The 20,939-nt window shown below is 36.5% G+C and overlaps 1 protein-coding gene across 6 annotated transcripts in view; it reads left to right on the top strand.

The window, feature by feature from the left end:
* Window positions 1-20,939, top strand: part of CCDC186 (coiled-coil domain containing 186) — a 55,341-nt gene that overhangs the window by 27,467 nt on the left and 6,935 nt on the right. For 5 of the 6 annotated variants that reach the window (XM_032281696.1, XM_032281700.1, XM_032281695.1 and 2 more), the window contains 9 exons: window positions 2,902-3,114; window positions 4,054-4,173; window positions 12,567-12,671; window positions 13,665-13,763; window positions 13,934-14,020; window positions 14,803-14,945; window positions 17,683-17,938; window positions 18,812-19,001; window positions 20,152-20,232. In XM_032281696.1, coding sequence (XP_032137587.1) covers window positions 2,902-3,114; window positions 4,054-4,173; window positions 12,567-12,671; window positions 13,665-13,763; window positions 13,934-14,020; window positions 14,803-14,945; window positions 17,683-17,938; window positions 18,812-19,001; window positions 20,152-20,232 — 1,294 coding nt within the window. The remainder of the gene's footprint in view (window positions 1-2,901; window positions 3,115-4,053; window positions 4,174-12,566; window positions 12,672-13,664; window positions 13,764-13,933; window positions 14,021-14,802; window positions 14,946-17,682; window positions 17,939-18,811; window positions 19,002-20,151; window positions 20,233-20,939) is intronic. The other variant, XM_032281699.1, reaches the window with a different exon arrangement.

Here is a 20,939-nt window from a genome sequence, read left to right as displayed (position 1 = left end):
TCCAGAGACCTTAATTGGCCTCTCTTCCTTTATCTGTGCCATAAATGGACTTTCTGTAATAGTTTAAATACAGCTATTATTCTGTCTTGTTTAATACTCCCAGTGATGCTGTTAGGTAGGTGCTGCCATTAGCTGGAGCAGGATCCAAGAATGTGAACTTCCAACAGGCACCCCAGGTTGTTCCTTTGCAGTTGATCTATGCATGACCCCATGAGTAACAGAGCTGTTACCTGCTGCACCATTCCCTGCTATAGTAAAGACCTTCATAGTATTTTCCTTTTTTTTTTTTTTTTTTTTTTTTTTTTATTGAGGCAAGGTCAGTCACCCAGGCTGGAGTACAGTGGCACAGTGATGGCTCACTGCAGCCTCAACCTCCTGGGCTCAAGAGACCTCCCACCTTAGCCCTCCTGAATAGCTGGGACTACAGATGCACACCACCATGGCCAGCTAATTTTTTTTTTTTTGTAGAGATGGGGTTTTTCCATGTTGTCCAGGCTGGTCTTGGACACCTGGGCTCAAGCAGTCTTCTTAACCTCAGCCTCCCAAAGTGCTGAGATTACAGACATGAGCCCTTGCACCCAGGCAAGACCCTCATAATATTTCTCCTTATCTATTATAGTTGTCTTTTTTTAAATTACTGTTTTCTGTCCCTCACCTCTCAACTTCAGTGAAACTCCCATGCTGCTGCACACATTTAATAAGAGGTTCTGATTTATAAATTCTTCTTTGGCTTTACGTTGACTACAGAATAAAACCTCAACTTATTACCATGACAGAAGTTCTTCTTCCTTTCAGGATCTAATCTATACCTCTTTCTGTTTTAATAACTACTTCTTTCCCTTTCCAGCCAACCCACCAAATTTAAGCCCTATAAAATAACTTGATATCCCTAAATGTGTCATGCTGTTTTATACTTTTAGGTGTTTGCACATGATATTCACTCTATTTTTAATTCCTGTCCTTGATTCACCCCTTATATTCTATTGAATCCTGCTTAGCCTTCAATACCTAGCTCAAGTATAGCATCTTTTACCCTTCCTGCCAACTCCTCCCAGGGAATGTAAGTATTTTCATGTTTTGAAGGACTTTGTACATTCATCCAAGAGAATTTTTCGTATTATATTCAAATGTTTGTTTATATGTCTTTCTCACTAGATAGTGAGCTCTTTCAGAGGCCACAAATACTACTTTGTTTCCAATAGGTGATACATTATCTGAATATTAAATTATTATGAAATCAGACTTCTCTTAAAGTTGACATTGAACTGCTGACTTTTTCTAATTACAGATATTCAGTTGACTAAAAATCTACTTCTGTTGGCCAATTCCAGCATAATTTTCTCAGTCCTTGTTTACAAGCACATTGTTACATCCTGAGAAACCTGTCATATACTCCAATTCAATGTTTTTCTTAATTTGAAAATTAGTAGACTATTTCAATGGAAACAAATCCCAATTGGGAGATTTTTAAAAGTACTTATATGTATATGTATAGTATTCTCAGTGTTGACTAGATGTACTTATCAGCAGCACCAGAGCTTTATCAAACATTTTTGTCAACCACTTTTCATCAGAGCAAAGAAGCTTTTCCTAACTTTATTTTGATAGTTACCTTCTTTAATTCAGTTGCATTTTCAGTGTTTATTTAGCCCTAAAAGATAGTGAAAATTCCTAAAGTGGACGGGCAAGGTGGCTCACGCCTGTAATCCTAGCATTTTGGGAGGCCGAGGTGGGTGGATCACGAGGTCAGGAGTTCGAGACCAGCCTGATCAACATGGTGAAACCCTGTCTACTAAAAATAAGCCGGGCGTAGTGGTGGACACCTGTAATCCCAGCTACTCAGGAGTCTGAGGCAGAAGAATCACTTGAACCTGGGTGACAGAGCAAGATCTCAAAAAAAAAAAAAAAGAGAAAAGAAAATTTCTAAAGTTTGAAATTCTATCTTTTGTAAAATAAATATGTGCTTCACCATATTTGCAAACCATGAGTTTACTTCAAAGGACTATTTGTAGAAATTTTCATTCTGTGAAATTTCAGAATAGGGAGTACTAGTTCATACAAATAGAAAATTTTAAATGAGTATATAGTTTTTGTACTGAATCCAATTAATATTTCTTATTAAGTGTAAAATGCTTCAGAAATCTTTCATAAATAGGAAATTAAATGGTCATTTGTTAGCATATGGCTACTTAATTTTCAAAAGGGAGTTAAGATTTTAAAAATTGTCAGCTTTACAGTCAGGGTCCTGGCAGAAAACAGATGGCACACTTAAACTGGTTATGAAGCTAATTTAATAAAAAGAATCTTCATCAAGGTGTGGACAAGATTTAGGGAGCCCAAAAGGGGAAGATGCAGAATTTCAGGGCTACTTGGACAAGGGGCAGGAAGTACACCCCAGAAGGTAGTTGTATAGAGAGGGCACCAGACAAGAGGAGTGATCATCAGCCAACCTGTGGGAACTCTGGAGGAGACAGATCTCACTCTGCCTACATTTCCAAGCATCTGCCTACAGCTTTCTGTTGGCTGAACCCAACTGGAAGTCTGAGAGCAAGAGAGCTTGTTGACAGGGTTCATGATGCCGTGGTCCTGGGATACCAGGTAGGATAAAAAAAAAAAAAAGTGGGAAAGAGGATCTGGAGGAATTAAGTGGAAAATAGCAACCATATTAGCCAAAGTGAAAGGAACAGGAAAGAGCAAAAGCAAGTAGTAGGGATATTGTACCATTTTTCTATAATTTTGAATTTTTTTCTTTCATTTTAAAATTTCATAGCACAAGTCCTGGTAATGTTGCGCAAAAACTGAAAACTGCATTGGTTATATAAGAGACAAATACTATGTATTTTGTTACATTTCCATTTGAAAGAATATTTTTCATTAATGCTAAGTAATTTTTTTTTCAAGGCCAACAAGAAATGTGAAGAGGCACGCCAAGAAAAAGAAGCAATGGTAATGAAATATGTAAGAGGTGAGAAGGAATCTTTAGACCTTCGAAAGGAAAAAGAGACACTTGAGAAAAAACTTAGAGATGCAAATAAGGAATTTGAGAAAAACACTAACAAAATTAAGCAACTTTCTCAGGAGAAAGGACGGTTGCACCAGCTGTATGAAACTAAGGTATAACTTGTGCCATTTGAAATATGTTGACCTTATTTGAAATTTGTTCTCTTTGCTTTTCCATATTTAATCAAATTATCATAATTTAACATGGTTAACATTCAAATGTAAAGTTGTTTTTATTAGTTTACCTTCTAAAACCATGAATGTTTTAGTAATTTCAGTGTTTTATTACTTATATGCAGAGAAAAGGTTTGCTAGGGAAAAGATGAAGTGTTGGCATACATTGTTTATTAGGTAACTTTTTCTTGACCTTTCTAAAAACTTTCTTTTAAAATCTATATGTTGGAGAAATTTATGTCTCAAGGGAAGATTATATTTTTGTAAAATACGTATATAGTAGTGTCAAATATGAATAGTTTTAGAGCCAGAATTATAATTTGATATAATCTTAATGTAACACTCACCATAGAATAGAATTTTTATTTTTCTTACAGAAAAACATGTCTGTCTTAGATACTGTCTAAGGAGATTTAGTTACTGAGCCAGCTATTCAGAACCCTCCCTGTTAACTAGCAGCCCCTCAATGGTCATATTTCCAGTGCATTACCATTTTTCAGTGATAAATGTTATTTTTTATTCATTAGCTGTTAGTTTAGGATTATTGTCATTGTTCTCAGGAATTCTGATGAAACCAATTTAGTTTGTTTTTCATCTTAATGCCAGCCACTTAAGAATCATAAAGGTATGTTGTGTTGGCAACACAACCAATTATTTAAAATGTAAATATTAATAATCTTTGTGTCTATTAATAGGATTTAGGATTTTACTACCCTCGTCATTTGGACTTTAAATCAGTTTTATAGCCTGTGGGCCATAGTGTGCCAGCACTTGATTATAGTGTTATTGCACTGATTACTTTGAGGGGGATATAAAAGATACACACATAATTAATTGATTACATAAATGAAAATGTATGACCTAGTGATATTATTTTAGGAAGGTGAAACGACTAGACTCATCAAAGAAATAGACAAATTAAAAGAAGACATTAATTCTCACATCATCAAAGTAAAATGGGCACAAAACAAATTAAAAGCTGAAATGGATTCACACAAGGTATGTACTGTAATACAATGGAATAATGATTAGAATGAGTTTTAAGAGCAAATGCGTTAACAGTTAATGAGGCATGAAGCTTGGTTTAGTAATCCCTGCAAGTTAGTTTGGACCTGAATATTTGGTGATTATGAAAAAGATATGTCCTTGCATGATTTACATACTAAATGGGGTGGGATGTTAAATTTTATTATTGCTGGTATACAACACCCAAATTTGCCCTGTTCTTTAAGCATTTTTTGATATGCAAAATTTAAATAACATTGTGAGAAATTGGATGGGGGAGAATGTGTGAATTATCAAATTTGAATGTAATCTGGAAATTTTAAAAAATCAGTGATGCTAAGATTTTATACTCAAAAATATAAATTTTTTTTTTAATTTTTATTTTTTTGATAAATTCTTATTTAAATATAAAGATTTTAAGAATAAGTTGCCTTAACTTTTTTATAAATATAAGTCTGTTGGTATTGTGCCTAGTGAATATAATTTTATTAAAAAGCTGATATAATAATTATAAAGGCTGATACCTGATGCCATAATTTTAAGCAGTAACTGAGCTGATATTAGAGGTAATAAAAATCTGAAGATGATAGAATGTGAAGTAAAAGAACAACTCTGACTTGTGACTTAAGAAGAGCAAGCTTATGAAAATAGCAATTTCCAGGTTTTCACAAACAGGCGTAATAATATTGGTTAAAATCATAATCATGGATTACCTCATTAAATAATTCTAAATCAGTAGAACTGTTAATAACCTTTGGTTATGTAGTATTCTCTGATATGGCATTATCAGAGAAAACTGTAGGAGGAATAGTCTCTGTTGACAGTGGTCAAAGGTAGATTAGAGATTAGAGATTGAGGCTTCCCCTTGAGTGTGATGCTGACCGTTCAGCACATGTGTGTGAGGAAACTACCAAAGCAGAGAAAGAACTGTCAGAAAGGAGGAGGGCGTCCTGGGTTCAAGTGATTCTCCTACCTCAGCCTCCCGAGTAGCTAGGATTACAGGCACCTGCCACCACGCCTGGCTAATTTTTTTTTCCCCCATATTTATAGTAGAGACGGGTTTTCACCATGTTGGCCAGGGTGGTCTTGAACTCCTGACCTCATGTGATCCACCTGCCTCGGCCTCCCAGAGTTTTGGGATTATAGGTGTGAGCCACCATGCCTGGAAGACAGGTTGTGTTTTTATCCTGTGGCTTAAAGGGGATAGTGTCCTAGTGTACTCTGTCCCGTCTGAGTCGAGTGTTGTGGGATAAAGGAAGCTCTCAGGGCAAGGAGCTTCTTAAGTTAAATCGCGAGAAATTTAGGCATGATCGGGGCCTTCACGTGTGTGAGAAGCCATTTCATTTTATTTCTCACTGTATTTTCCCCAACTTCTAGTTGATAAGAAAAAATTCTTGATGATTTTTCATATGTGGGGGCTAAAGCAGTAGCGTACAATTTCGACTCATCCTTAAATAAAATAACCCACCTAAGATCTTGCTCCTGTTAAGTGGTGAAATCAACTGGAGGTGGTTCCTACAAGTTGTTGTTTGTTCTAGTTTTGTTTGTGTGTAAGTAGGTTGTGTGAATTAATTCATTTATATTTACTATGTCTTTTAAATTAGAACTTTTTTATTATGTATGTCCTTTTAGATTTTACCTATAGTTCATACTTTGAAATAATCACCCAATATCTAATTTTAGCATTGTCTAAATTTGAGCATCATCTAGGAGAATCTTAAACTTCAGTAGGAATCTATGAGTTTATACAATTTCCATTCAAATACTAATTTCAGAAGGAAACAAATATTCTTAATAGGACTACTTTGACTTGATCTGCCTTTATGTTTGGGAGAAAAAAGCTGAGTAATTGCAGGAAAGATGATGCGAAATAATGTTGATCTTTTGGCCCCATTTGTTAATTGTATTTGCTATTTGAACATTGTCCTGTTCCATTGTTAGTTTTCTTCATCATTTATTGTATCAATTTTTTTGGGGGGTGGGGAGGGTTGGAGTCTCACTCTGTTGTCCAGGGTAGAGTGCAATGGTGCGATGTCAACTAACTACAACCTCCGCCTCCCGGGTTCAAGCGATTCTCCTACCTCAGCCTCCCAAATAGCTGGGATTACAGGCGCCTGCCAGCGTGCCCAGCTAATTTTTGTATTTTTTTTTTTTTTTTTTTTTTTTTTAGTAGAGATGGGGTTTCACCATCTTGGCCAGACTGGTCTTGAACTCCTGACCTCATGATTCATCCACCTCGGCCTTCCAAAGGGCTGGGATTACAGGCGTGACCTACCCCGCCCGGCTGTATTATCAATTTTTAAATCTCTATACTATGATACCTTTTCCTATCTTTTAAGTTATTGGTACCTAAAGTTAGTGAATCCAGATTATATGGTCCTTATACTTGTACAACATTAAAATGAAGAAAGGTTTTGCTTTGCATTGTGGGGTACAGGTGGAAGTTGGAATCGGCTTTTTTAGGATTCAGTCTCTCATTAGCTGAATAATGTGAGGATTAACTTCTGCCAACTCAGACTGTTTGCTAATCAGTCAAAAGGGAAACAAGTATTTCAGTCTCAAAATTAAATACTACTCAAGTGTTAAATGATTAAAACAAAACTGTTCTTATGTCAAAAAAAAAAAAAAGGTGGGCAACACTCCCTGGAGCTCAACAGGGCTAAGCCATTTAAATTTTCCCTTTACTTTGAGTTACAGAATGAGGAATTTAAATTCCAAATTTATAAAAGCAATAATGATTCTCAACTGCCTGAGTTGCTTCAAGCTGAGAACATAATACTTGGTCATATCTGGTATATGTGGTACTTTCTTCATCTTCATCTAGAGCGCTAAGAGACAGTATCCTGAAACCTGTTAGAATACTAGCACTGTGGATTAAAAAAAAAAAACTTGTTACAGATCTGTTTAAGAGATTCTTAATGGCAGCTTTGAGCACCGATGAAACCAAATACTCTAAATAAGTTAGAGAAGTGGTTTGAGGCTGAGTTCTATAAGGTTACATGGTACAGATTGCTGGAAAATGAAAATAATAAGCATATTGACTTTGTATGTAGAAATTCACTAGTTCTTTTTAAGCAAAAGCATTTATTAGCCAGCAAGCTTTGTGCATAACACTGTATTAGATAACTTGGAGGCTATTTACTTAGGAGATGCAGTCAGTCATTAAACTTTCAGAGTGTCCAGGATGGGCTCCTGGTTACTTATTTTATGTATTTACCTACTGGATGTTGGAAAGAGTCTCTGGATAAAAGGATACAAGATTTAATAATCATGTGGTTAGTATAGGCTATCTCTTGAGACGTGGGCAAGAGACGTGAGACACTTAGTAAGTTTTTCTTGAGGCACCTTTCCTTTCTAGTTTCTGGTTCTTGCCTACCAAGTCTTAGGTACTAATAATACTGTAGTCCTGTGGGTTACTGGATCCATTGTGATCAGTAGTTTCTGATCAAACCCCCAATGCATATTACCAGAACTTAAGAGTAGGTGGACTGGCTACCCAGATCATCAGACTACACAAGAGAAACAATTTATTTGTTTCCTTCCCTAAACTCTTTTGGGATTTAACTGAAAATGCATTTTTAACACCTAGCCTCTAAAAACAGAAACCTTTTATTTTGAGTACAGTGAATAAAGATGAGTTTCTCCCAGTGTACCTCATCTACTTGTTTACCTACCTGGTTGCTACTTATTCACCTACCTGATATCAGGATAAGATCATCTCACTTGAACATACATACGGCTAGCAATAGATGTGGCTATTGTTCTTTGGCTCCCATGGTTTTGGCTATGCTGAGTGCTTGACAGACATTACCTCTTCAGAGAAAGCTAGAAGAGTAGCCTTGGATATCAATGCAGTAGCTAGACCAGCAGGAGGCTGTCAATGGTAATATGTTACAGGCCTAATATGTGACCGGGGCTTAGTATATTTTATGATATGTTCTCTACACTAGCTTACCCGAAGCAAGACTGTTGCTTAATAAGCTCTTCTCCCAAGGCTGCCGTGTTGCCAGTGATAGTATCATTCTTAAATGGTTTGTTTACTCAGAAGGCCCACTTATTAAAAGCTAGAGCAGGCATCTTATTTGCTTTGACATTTTATCTGACTTAGTAAAACTATATTCTATGCTGTTCTATAACTATACTGTTCTGTAACTACATTCTGTTGACTATATTGCATTATAGAATAACAAGGTCCAGATTTACCCTTCTACCTTAAAAATAAAAGATAAAGGATATGAAATGAAGCCTTTCAGACTTGAGATAATAGGCAGCATAGGACAGAGATCTCTGAGTAAAGGGGGAAAAAATGAGGTATTCCTGGACAGTTCTAGGTTGCAGAACAAGGAGAAGAACCTAAAACAGCCCAGCAGCCTACCTTAATTGAGACAGTTTAAAATACAGGGTAACCAAGCCGGAGTCCCAGAAAAGAGAAAAATACAACAGTCTGCAATGAGTTCCCTTTAAGTCTTCAGCTGACTATTGATCAGTACATGTGTGTGTGCTTATGTGTGTGTGTTAAGAGAGGAAACTACAGAGGAGGGAAAAGGAATAGGGGCAACAATTCGTAGAGCTCCCACAAGGCTAGGAAATTATGGCTGTGTTTCCACAAGCCAAAGATAAATGACCTCTCAACGCACATCAGGCAGGGCTGCATCAGGCAGCTCTCAGAAGGTTATTGCTTTATTGTGAACATGAATTTGCCTTTAAGTCTCTTGTAGATCTGCCTTATAGAACTTTAAAAGCAAGCTTCAAATAAATTGTTTCAAGTAAATTTACTATGTCCCAAAACAAAGTCCCAAAATATTTAAATAACTTCAAAAAACCCTAGCATCCAAGAGCATAAAATTTACTCTGTTTGGAATCCAATCAAAAATTACCAGGCATGCAAAGAGGCAGGAAAATGGAACTCGTAATGAGAAGAAAGGAAAACTAGATCAATAGGAACAGATCCAGGCGTGGTTTCTCACACCTGTAATTCTAGCACTCGGGAGGATGAGGTGGAAGGATTACTTGAGGCTGGTTGTTTTGAGACCAGTCTGGGCAATATAGTGAGGTCCCCATCTCTACAAAAAGAACTTTAATAATTAGCCAGGTGTGGTAGTGTATACCTGTAATCCTAGCCACTTGGGAGGTTAAGGTGAGAGGATCACTTGAGTCCAGGAGTTGAAGTTATGATCATGCCACTGCACTCCAGCCTGGGCAGCATAGCAAGATCCTGTCCTGTGTCTTAAAAAAAAAAAGATTCAGAAATGACATAGATAGTAGAATTAGTAGACAATGAGACAATAATGTTAAAGCAGCTCTTATAAATACATTCCATATGTTCAAGGAGATAGACAAATGCTTGCATATGATAAGGAGAGACAGAGAAAAAAACCAGATTGACATAATGTCTGAGATGAAAAATACATTGGATGGAATTAATAGCAGATTAGAAACTGCAGAGGATAAGATTAGTATACTTGAAAACATAGCAGTAGAAAACTATATGCTAGTGACTTCCAGATTTATAACTTCCACCCAAAACTCCAGATTCATATATTTAGCTGCTTACTTGACATCTGACATCTTGGATGACTTAAGGCATCTTAACACGTTTAAAATTGAACTAATAATGTACGCTTTTCAGCTGGACATCGTGGCTTACACCTGTAATCCCAGCACTTCGGGAGGCTGAGGCGGGCAGATCACAAGGTCAGGAGTTTGAGACCAGCCTGACCAATGTGGTGAAACCCCATCTCTACTAAATATACAAAATTTAGCTGAGTGCTGTAGCACACGCCTCTAATCCCAGCTACTCAGGAGACTGAGGCAGGAGAATTGCTTGAACCCGGGAGGCGGAGGTTACAGTGAGCTGAGATAGTGCCATTACACTATAGCCTGGGTGACAGAGCAAGACTCTGTCTCAAAAAAAAAAAGTACTCTTTCCTGCATTGCTTTTCTATCTCAATAAATGACAATCCGTCCATCCAAAAGCCTTGGATTTATCCTTAATTTCTCAGTTAGCATATCCAGGCCTTCAGGATATCTTCTTGCTCATGTCTCATCTATCACATTCTCAATGAGACTTTTCCCAGCTATTCTATCTAAACTTTCAACACCTTCCCCCACACTTTCTCATGTTCGTGATTTATTTTTATTCCTTAGCACTTGCCATTAATATATTTTGCTTATGTATTGTATTTATTATCTCCATTACTAGAATACGAGCTTCATGAAGGTCAGATTATGCCGGTTTTCTTATACAACTATGTCCATGGAGCATGGAACAATGTCTGGTGCATAGATGCCTAGCGAATACTTGAATGAACGAATAAGTGAAACACAGTCAATACCTTAACCAAAGCATTTAATGTGATTCTCACTTTTCCCTTACTCATTTATTTAATAAATATTTATTTGGCATTAGGAATCTCTTAATTGCCATTTTTTGAGTGAATGAAGTAAGTGCTTATTATGTGCTAGGCTCTTTTTAATTATTGATAATATAGTAGTAGAAAAATGTATATAAAGTTCTTTCTCTCTTTCTCTTTCTCCTCCCCAGCCTCTCTCCCTGTCCATTGAGTCTAGTATTTTAAAAGTCAGTATTTGAAAAAGTAAATAATTGCCTATATTTTAAAAGTGGTACTAAGTTTTAATACAAGTCAAATTATTATTAAAGACTAGCAACTGAAAATATATAACTTTCAGTACTTATATGGTAGCTTTTTTTTATGGCATGTAAAAAGCAATTTATTTTTGTTTCTTTTCTTTTTCTTTTTTTTTTTGTTTTCTGAGATGGAGTTTTGCCCTTTCACCCAGGCTGGAGTGCAGTGCTGCGATCTTGGCTCACTGCAATCTCTGCCTCCTGGATTCAAGCTGTTCTCCTGCCTCTGCCTCCTGGGTTCAAGCTATTCTCCTGCCTCAGACTCCCGAGTAGCTGAGATTATAGGCGTGCACCACCACACCTGGCTAATTTTTGTATTTTTAGTAGAGATGGGGTTTTAGCATGTTGGCCAGGCTGGTCTTGAACTTGTGACCTCAGGTGATCCATCTACCTTGGCCTCCCAAAGTGCTGGGATTACAGGTATGAGCTGCTGCACCTGGTCTATTGATGCAATGTAGATGGTTCAAGAGATACAGGGAAAGGCATTCCAAGTGGAGGAACAGCAGGAAAAAAAGGAACAAAGGAAGGTGAGTATTGGGTATTTGGGGAGCCCAACCTAACTAGAGGCTTATATTAGATATTCCTTTATTAACTCACAGATATTAGTCAAACATTTAATACGTGACAAATACTGAGTTAATTCCTGTTAAGAAGCTATATGCTGTATTAGGGGAATGTACAAGCTGTGGTATAATGTGTTGATCATTAGAATCCAGGGCATGCCTGAATTAAATCTATGGAAAAGCAGAGTAGCAGCATCTGCCTTTTTCTGAAAGGAGGCTGCTTAGAGGAGATGATACCTAAGTCCCATTTGAAATCCACATGATAACCGAAACCGTGGATCAGTTTGGTGGTAAAGAATTATGAAGAAAGAGCTGCATGGGCAGTCTGTATCTTGGAAAATACACAGGAAGTAGAAGCCAGTCAGGGAATAAGGAAGAGGGCAGAAAGAGAAGGAGAATATTGTCTTGTAATGGAAACAAAGGAAGGATATTCAAAGAGTCAGGGGTGGTCAGAACTGGAGCAAGTAAGTAAAGAATAAAAACAGGAAGTAATTGGATTTAATAAGGGTAGTCCCTGAAAACTTTTGGAGTTACCATCTTAGGAACATGGTTAGGAACAGAAACCAGATTGCAGCATCAGTCTATAAAAAGGCAGTCTTACTTTGGGAGGCTGAGGCAGGCAGATCACCTGAGGTCAGGAGTTTGAGACCAGCCTGGCCAACATGATGAAACCCCATCTCTACTAAAACTACAAAAATTAGCTGGATGTGGTGGCGCACACCTGTAATTCCAGCTACTCAAGAGGTTGAGGCAGGAGAATTGCTTCAACCCAGGAGGCGGAGCTTGCAGTGAGCCAAGATGGCACCACTGTACTCCAGCCTGGGTGACATAATGAGACTCCGTCTCAAAAAAAAAAAAGACGGTTTTAAATAGATGCTTTCTTTAAAAAGAATTGTCTTTTCTGTGTGTGTACAAAGAACTTTACACTTGGTTCATCTTATCAGGTTAGTAACTTCTAGTAATATACCAAAAACTGTCAAATTTAACTGTATTTCATGGCTATTAGTTAACTCTACAGATCGTTTTAATTTTTTGTCAGAAACATAAAATACTATTGGTAGAATAATAATCAGCCCCTCAGTGACAGTGCTAGAACAGACCTTTCCTACTTGCTGATCACTTCTTACCATTCATCACATCACTGTGGCCAACTTTGTCTCTGTCTTTTGTCGATGCAGGAAACCAGAGATAAACTCAAAGAAACAACAACAAAGTTAACACAAGCAAAGGAAGAAGCAGATCAGATACGAAAAAACTGTCAGGATATGATAAAAACATATCAGGTACGTATAACTTCTAAAATAGATTAGTATCAAATGATACCAAATATCAGCTCGCGCTCTCTCTCTCTCTGTCTTTCTCTCTCTCTCTCTCTGTCTTTTTTTTTTTTTTTTTAAGAGGAGTCCTGTTCGGTTGCATGGGCTGCATGGTCTCAGCTCACTGCAACCTCTGATTTCCGGGTTCAAGCGATTCTTCTGCACCAGCCTCCCAAGTAGCTGGGATTACAGGCGCCTGCCACCACACATGGCTAATTTTTGTATTTTTAGTAGAGACGGGGCTTCACTATGTTGGCCAGGCTGGTCTCAAACTCCTCACCTTGTGATTTGCCTCCTTGGCCTCCCGAAGTGCTGGGATTCCCCGTGAGCCAGTTCTATTGTTTCATTAAATTTCTATATGTGCAGTATTCTGCATCTGCATATAGAATGTACTTTGTTGGACAGACCGTTAAATAAAATGCAGGTTATTTCCAACGTTAAAGTACCTGCAACTTAAATGGATTTTATAAGAGAAGTTTTCAAACAAATAAAAACCCTAGAAAATGTCAGAAGAATGAAGAGTGCAAGGAAATGTATAACTTAAAAAAGACTATTATGTTTACGCAAAATTGATATATTTAAAGTCTTTTGATGCAGTCTTCAATTTTAGGTCCATAAACTGTGTATTTCACAATTAGTAAACCTAACTGCAATGCCTTCTTTTCAAAGTATAAAACTTTAACCCTTTTGCTATTTAGGAAAAAAGTGCAGCTTGCTGCCAGCGCTAATTTAATTTTACATAAACACACTTTTTGAGGCTGAAACAAATCTTACTGATTTTCAGTGTGAAGATAAAATATAAAAACTATTCTTAGAGTTATTCTAAACAGAACTTTTCTCTTATCCTAATGTAACAGAAATGTATATGGTGTTACATTAGGATTAGAGACAAGAGTATTCTCAGGGCAAACAGGAAATGGGTTAAAAATTGTCACACTTTTTTCTTTTTCTTTCCACTAGGAGTCAGAAGAAATTAAATCAAATGAGCTTGATGCAAAGCTTAGAGTCACAAAAGGAGAACTCGAAAAACAAATGCAAGAAAAATCTGACCAGCTAGAGGTGAGTAGTTTTGCTCTTTATCTATCCTAAGTTGCATAATAAGTACAGAAAGAGAAATAGTGAGAACTTATTGCCATCTGCTTTTAAGGCCTTTTGGAAGGAGCAGGCAATAAATCTTAGATCTAGTTTAGCACATTATGATTTGCTGTTTCTTTTAAACTTTTTTAAAGATGCATCATGCCAAAATAAAGGAACTAGAAGATCTGAAGAGAACATTTAAGGAGGGTATGGATGAGTTACGAACACTGAGAACAAAGGTAATTCAATCCTTAGTTATGAATCCAGGATCAATATAGAAATGTTCCATAATAAAAGAACTCGGAGTAGAGTAGAATAGCAATTTCCTAGCGACTTCTTTTGTTGAAAGGTAAATGTCTTCAATGTTAGTCCCTTTAAATTGTTTGCCAAACATTTCTATTTCACAGCACATTGCTGTTATCTATAACTTATCCTTGGGCCTCTCATCTAAAAACAGTCTCATCAACAAGTCAATTGGAAAGACAGTTGAACCTTAGAACTATGTCAGAAGATAATAGAAAGGCTGTGTTTTTCCTGGATATATTTAATAAATGGATACAGTTTTAATGTCCAATAATCTATTAAGTCCTCTTCAGTGTTTATAGCCTTTATTGTAAGATTAGTATCTCTTCTAATGTGAATATGAATGTGTATTATTCATTTATTTAGAAATACTCCTTTAACCACCCTGAATTTGAGATCACTTAGTAATTTTAAATTGTTTTTGATACACCTTATTTGTTCTTCATGCCAGTTTTTTGAGGTAGGGAAGATATATTCTTCTTTTTCAGATGAGGAGATGGTGATTCAGTAAAAAATGAAATGACGTGCTAAAACTCCCATGACTGAATCACAAGAAATCTGTGACTAAAACCTAAGGCTGTAAACTTTGCATTATATTTTCTTACATTAATGCTGCTTTAGAATTTTTACATTATTTATATGTAACCACTATATATATAAAATAGTTTATAAGGAACAAAAAGACATGGTTTGTAACTTGATTACGATCATTTGATAGGTGAAATGTCTAGAAGATGAACGTTTAAGAACAGAAGATGAATTATCAAAATACAAGGAAATTATTAATCGCCAAAAAGCTGAAATTCAGAATTTATTAGACAAAGTGAAAATTGTTGATCAGCTACAGGAGCAGCTTCAAAGGTAAAATGAATAACTTCTGTTTGTTTTAATAAACAAGCTTTTAAATTCTGTTTCAAGGTTTTCAAATGCAATTATTGCATTAAACAAGAACAATTTTTACAATTTTAATAGCTGAAATTTAAAAATTTTTTTCGCTTTATTTGAACTTCTTTGGATTATCTTTGAATTCCCATCATGGCTTTTAAAAATCAAAGTTTATATTCCTTAAACATTGGTAGTGGCAATTTATAAGACAGACTAGGTTTATTGAGCTTCTTATCCATTTCTTAGCTTCAAATTCTGTTACTTATGTACAGTGTTTACTTTTTCTTCTAAAAGGGAAATTTAGCTCTAGATCTTTGCATTGTATAGCTTGAGGTCCAGAGCTGACATTATTCCTTGGTTCCTTCTAAAACCAGTTGAGTAGATTCCACTTGTGACATTACCTGACAGAACCTGGATTCAGTTTGAAGCCAGATTATCTTTTCCACAGCTTACTGATAACTAAGCTGCTGAGTGTTGCTAAATAAATGTTTACCATCATCCATATTGATTCTGCTAATAAATTCATGGTCACTAACCTCAACTGGGAATATTAATGCACCTAATCTTGCCGTATGTCCTTGGTCAGAGGCTTCTCCACCATCTTTGTAGCATCTTAAACCCTACCACTTTCTTCACACTTCAGTTTTTCCTCTTACCTTTCTATGCACTCTTGGCAGGTGATTACTTCTTCACAGAAAAAAATGGGAGCTGTCAGGTGACGGTTCTATCAACTTTTTGCCATCAGTCCATGAACTGCCTGCATCTGCAGCCATATTTTCTGCTGTTATCATGGAAGAAACAATCTTGTTATCATGGAAGAAACTCCTCTCTGAATCAAATTAGTCTTTCTGCTTCTTCTGTGGATTTCATCTCTTCTGCCTTCTTGGGTTCTGTCTTGATTATTCTTCTTTATCCTTTATCTCTTATTTCTCTACTCTCTTTTTCTTTCTACATTTGAACATAATGTCTTTTAAAAATATCAAAACTCCTATGGCTTTTCCCTGCCAGCTTGTATTTCTCCTTTTGTTCACAGCCAGGCTTTATAGAATTTTTTGTATTCATTCTCCATTTCCTCACTTCATATGTTCTGTATCTCTCCACTTCATTCTAACTTCTACTAAACATGTTATTGAAAATTACTAATGCCTCTCCGCATATGGTAGATACATCTCAGACCCACCCTTGCTTGAATTTTTATTATCTTTTAACACTGTTGAATTCATTTGTCTTTCTTGATATGCTTGTTCCTTTGGCTTCATTTCCATAATGTACTGATGTTCCTCTCACCTTTTTGGCAACTCCCTCTTAGTCTCCTTGGCAGGCTTCTCTTTCTGTCATAAAGTCCTCTTGTTCTAATTTTATTGTAACTTTGGGTGATCCCAGCAATTTTTTATAGTATGCTGCAGGACTTTCAAATCATTATCTTTAGTCCTTTTCACTAAGCTCCAGGCACAAGTATCAAAGATACCTCAAACTTCGGCATGTCCAAAATCGGTTTCTGTGTCCTGCTCGTAAATATGCTTCTCCTCACACGTTCCTAGGATGAATGATGAGTGCAGCAGCCATGTGACTGTCCAGCCCAGCAGGCTGGGGGCCATCTTTGGCTCTTCCTTCCTTCCCCTCACACATCTAACCAGTCACAAAGTACGAGTGTTGCTAAGTCTATAACATCTATCAAGTCCATTTACTTTTTACATTCCTGCTACTACTTCCATAGTCCAAGCTATTATCAGTTCTCACCTGGAAAACTGCCACCGTTTGTAAACTGCTTTTTCTGCTTATATCCTCTCTATTTTCCAAACTATGGTTAGCATAATCCTTTTTAAAAAGGAAATCTTAAAACTGTTCATTGATTTCCCACTGCCTCAGAGATTGTCTAGTGAGTTCCAGTGCCTTAGCATGACTTGTTAGATTAGTGACCTGTCCCTTGCTGCTTCTATGCCTTCCCTTTTTTCACCCTTGTATTTCAGCTATAGCTGTTTAACAGATGTTAATGGATTGTTTCCTATGTGACAAACTGTGTGTGAAGTGCTAGGGATATAGTACAGTCCTCTTCATCAATATTGAACATCTGTTAAGACCAACAAGAAGTCCTCTTATTCCCTTCCCAGCTTTTAGCACATACTGTTCCCTTTACCTGGAGCATATTTTATTCTCCAATAACTCCGCCTTTGCCTTTAGGTGAGGGATCAACAAACCATGGCTTACAAACCAAATCTAGCCCACCGTGGCCTCTTTTAGTAAATGAAATTTTTTTGGAACACATCAGCACTCATTCATGTAGTATCTGTGGCAGTTTTCATTGTATATTGACAGAGTGGAACAATTGCAGCAAAACCATGTGAACCAGAAGCCAAGCTTATTCCCTATCTGATCTTTTAAAGGAAAAGATTGCTGACTCCTGCTTTAAGTATTGGTTTGAGCATCACTTACACTAGTTTAGGAAAACCCACTCTGTGCTTTTATCATCAAAAAAAGTTTTTTTACAGTCATATAGTTTCCCCACTTGACTAAAAGCAGAGCCCATGTTGGTCTTGCTCACTTTTCTTTCTGGCTCTTAGTTCCTGGCATATATTAGGCATTTATAAATATTTGGATGAACAAATAGAAGTACCTTTATTAAGCATTTGACTAGATGAAAATTCCCCAGCCATTAATGTAATGTCTTTTAATGGTTTATTTTTTTTTCCTAAATATAAACTTTGTTTTTTAGAGATAGACAAGAAATTGAAAATTTGAAGGAAGAAGTGGAAAGTCTTAATTCTTTGATTAATGACCTGCAAAAAGACATTGAAGGCAGTAGGAAAAGAGAATCTGAACTACTGTTGTTTACAGAAAGGCTCACTAGTAAGAATGCACAGCTTCAGTCTGAATCTAATTCTTTGCAGTCACAATTTGATAAACTTTCCTGTAGTGAAAGTCAATTACAAAGCCAGTGTGAACAAATGAAACAGACAAATATTAATTTGGTAAGTATAAATTTACATTTCTTTAAAATAACAAGAAACACAAATTAAATTTCCCTAACAGTACAAAAGTAGTGGTAGTTGAACTAAGCTCTTTTCTTGGTACCAACTTTCTGACGGTTTCCACTGCTATAAGAAATCGCAGGGGTGTTTTTTTGGGAGACCGAGGTGGGTGGATCACATGAGGTCAGGAGTTTGAGACCAGCCTGGCCAACATAGTGAAACACCATCTCTACTAAAAATACAAAAATTAGCTGGGCGTGGTGGTGGGCGCCTATAATACTAGCTACTCGGGAGGCTAAGGCACAAGAATTGCTTGAACCTGGGAGGCAGAGGTTGCAGTGAGCTGAGATCGGGCCACTGCACTACAGCCTGGGTGACAGAGTAAGACTTTGTCTTAGAAAAAAAAAAAAAAAAGAAATGTCAGTTTTTCCTCAACTGTTATAATTTGTAATAAAATTTCTTCCTAAAATGATTATGAAGAATATTTAATATTTTACTTTTGAAAATGAGAAAACTGCTTTGTGTCCGTCCTAACTAGGATCATTATATATTTTTTAAAGGGTACTTTATGTTTTTATAATTTATGAGAGTGTCTTCAAGTTACTTATAAAAATGATTTGAGACTTTAGTCCAAAACTTCAGCAACCTATATCACATGTTGTTTGGTACATATAGAATGACATGCTCGTTATTGTATGCCCCTGCCTTGCTTTATGAGAATTTTGAAAAGCTCAAGTAAACGAAACCTGGCAAGGAATAATAATAGAAGAATCTCCACTATCAAGAACCTTAGATTTTTAAGGTTATAAACTGTGAGCATTAATGGAAACAAACGTACTCAAATTGGTGGTTTTTGTTTTGCTTACTATTCAGGAAAGTAGGTTGTTTAAAGAGGAAGAACTGCGAAAAGAGGAAGTCCAAACTCTGCAAGCTGAACTCACTTGTAGGCAAACAGAAGTGAAAGCATTGAGTACCCAGGTAGAAGAATTAAAAGATGAGTTAGTAACTCAAAGACGTAAACATGCCTCTAGTATCAAGGATCTTACGAAACAACTTCAGCAAGGTATAAAATTCTTCCACACTTAGACCGTGAATGTGTTTTCTTTTGATCATTAAGGATTTTATTAGGAAAAAAATATATTTTATGGTTCTACCACATTGATTGAGGCTGTCTGTTCTCTTTATTAATATTAGTAAATCAAATTGCTAAACTTCTTGAATTACGTGCATAGTCTTTTACACTAAAAATATCTTGTATGCTAAAGGACATTTATTCACTGAATCACAAAACATGAGAATTGGGAAAGTAATGTTAGGGGCGTTAGTATGTAAACTTTTGATCACATACTCCTGTCAGTAAAAAGTGCTTAGGCATTTGTACATATGTTTATTTATAAATTAAACATATGTTACTCTTTTATATATATTAGAAAACATGAAAAATAGAAATTTTAGAACCTTATCTTTAGATATGAATACATACAGCAGTTCTGATGTCTTCTCCTTTCACATGTCTGTGATTTCTTTTGTGCTGCATCTAGGCTACTGGCATCTAGGGTGCAGATAATCCAGATGCATCCTCTGACTTGGAAATTGTTGTGACTTAACTCTTCATCTGGGTCTCAGGAAACAGACCCCAAAAAGTTATAAATTACCCAAACACAACTGACTACTAGAACTAGATCCCAGATTTCTTTCATTTAAAAATTCATACAATTGTTGGGTGTCTGTGCTATATGCTTGGGATACAAAAATAAGACATGTATTTCAACCTCCTATTCTCTCCTATTTCCCATTGCTTTCTTTGCGTTAAAATAGAGTGAAAGATAGTAATAAGCTAAAAGGGACTTAGCATTTACTTAATAGGAATATATTCAGATATTTGCCATATAAGTATAGATGTAATTGAAGGGAAATTTGGAGGAAATTTCTGGTACTGTTAGGAACTTCTAAATCTTTCAATACTTTAAAAAGTTCACTGTAATTAAGTGATGCCAGTGTCAGTTATAATGTTGTTTCTGTATATTTTGTACTTGACTTGTACATTTTCAAATGACATATGAATGACACAGCCCTCTGCCTAAAGTATGTATTCAACAACTTTCTCTTGTCTATGCCATTTTGCCTCAGTGATTTTAGCAATTAAAGTCAGAGATGGTGGGAGCAAAAGGTCCTGATAATTGTGAGGAATAATCCACTTCTTTTTCCTACAGCACGAAGAAAGTTAGATCAGGTTGAGAATGGAAGCTATGATAAAGAAGTCAGCAGCATGGGAAGTCGTTCCAGTTCATCAGGTAAAAAACTAGTGGCTCTAGTTGTTATTTCATGATTGATATAAAAATAAATAGTGTTTTTGGCTGGGCTCGGTGGCTCATGCCTGTAATCTAAGCACTTTGGGAGGCTGAGATGAGTGGATCACCTGAGGTCAGAAGTTCGAGCCTGGCCAACATGGAGAAACCCCATCTCTACTAAAAATACAAAAATTAGCTGGGTGTGGTGGCTGACACCTGTAATCCCAGCTACTCAGGAGGCTGAGGCACGAGAATTGCTTGGAGCTGGAGGTTGCAGTGAGCTGAGATCACACCATTGCACTCCAGCCTGGGCAACAGAGCAAGACTCTGTCTTCAAAAAATAAATAAATAAATAGCATTTTTATTTCAAAAAGTATTGATATGCTTTGTTTCATTTTGAAGTATAAAAAATAGTGGTTATATATAATTGTAAAAAATATTTCTGGTTAAATATTTAAGTTCTATTCGTTACCCAGGATTTCAGGTTTGTCATGTGATCTGTCTCCCTACTTTTTTTTTTTTCTTTAGAGACAGGGTCCTGACTCTGGCACCCAGGCTGGAGTGCAGTAGTGTGACTTTGGCTCACTGCAGCCCCAACCATAATCTTCCCACCTCAGCCTCTCAAGTTGCTGGGACTATAGACACATGCCACCGTGCCTGGCTTGTGTGTGTGTGTGTGTGTGTGTGTGTGTGTGTGTGTGTGTGTGTGT

This window comes from Sapajus apella, unplaced genomic scaffold (genome assembly GCF_009761245.1).
Source record: "Sapajus apella isolate SASKATOON/1434 unplaced genomic scaffold, GSC_monkey_1.0 scaffold13, whole genome shotgun sequence".
Taxonomy (NCBI): Eukaryota; Metazoa; Chordata; class Mammalia; order Primates; family Cebidae; genus Sapajus; species Sapajus apella.
The sequence above is the reverse complement of the archived record's forward strand: the minus strand, read 5'-3'. Positions and strand labels throughout refer to the sequence as shown.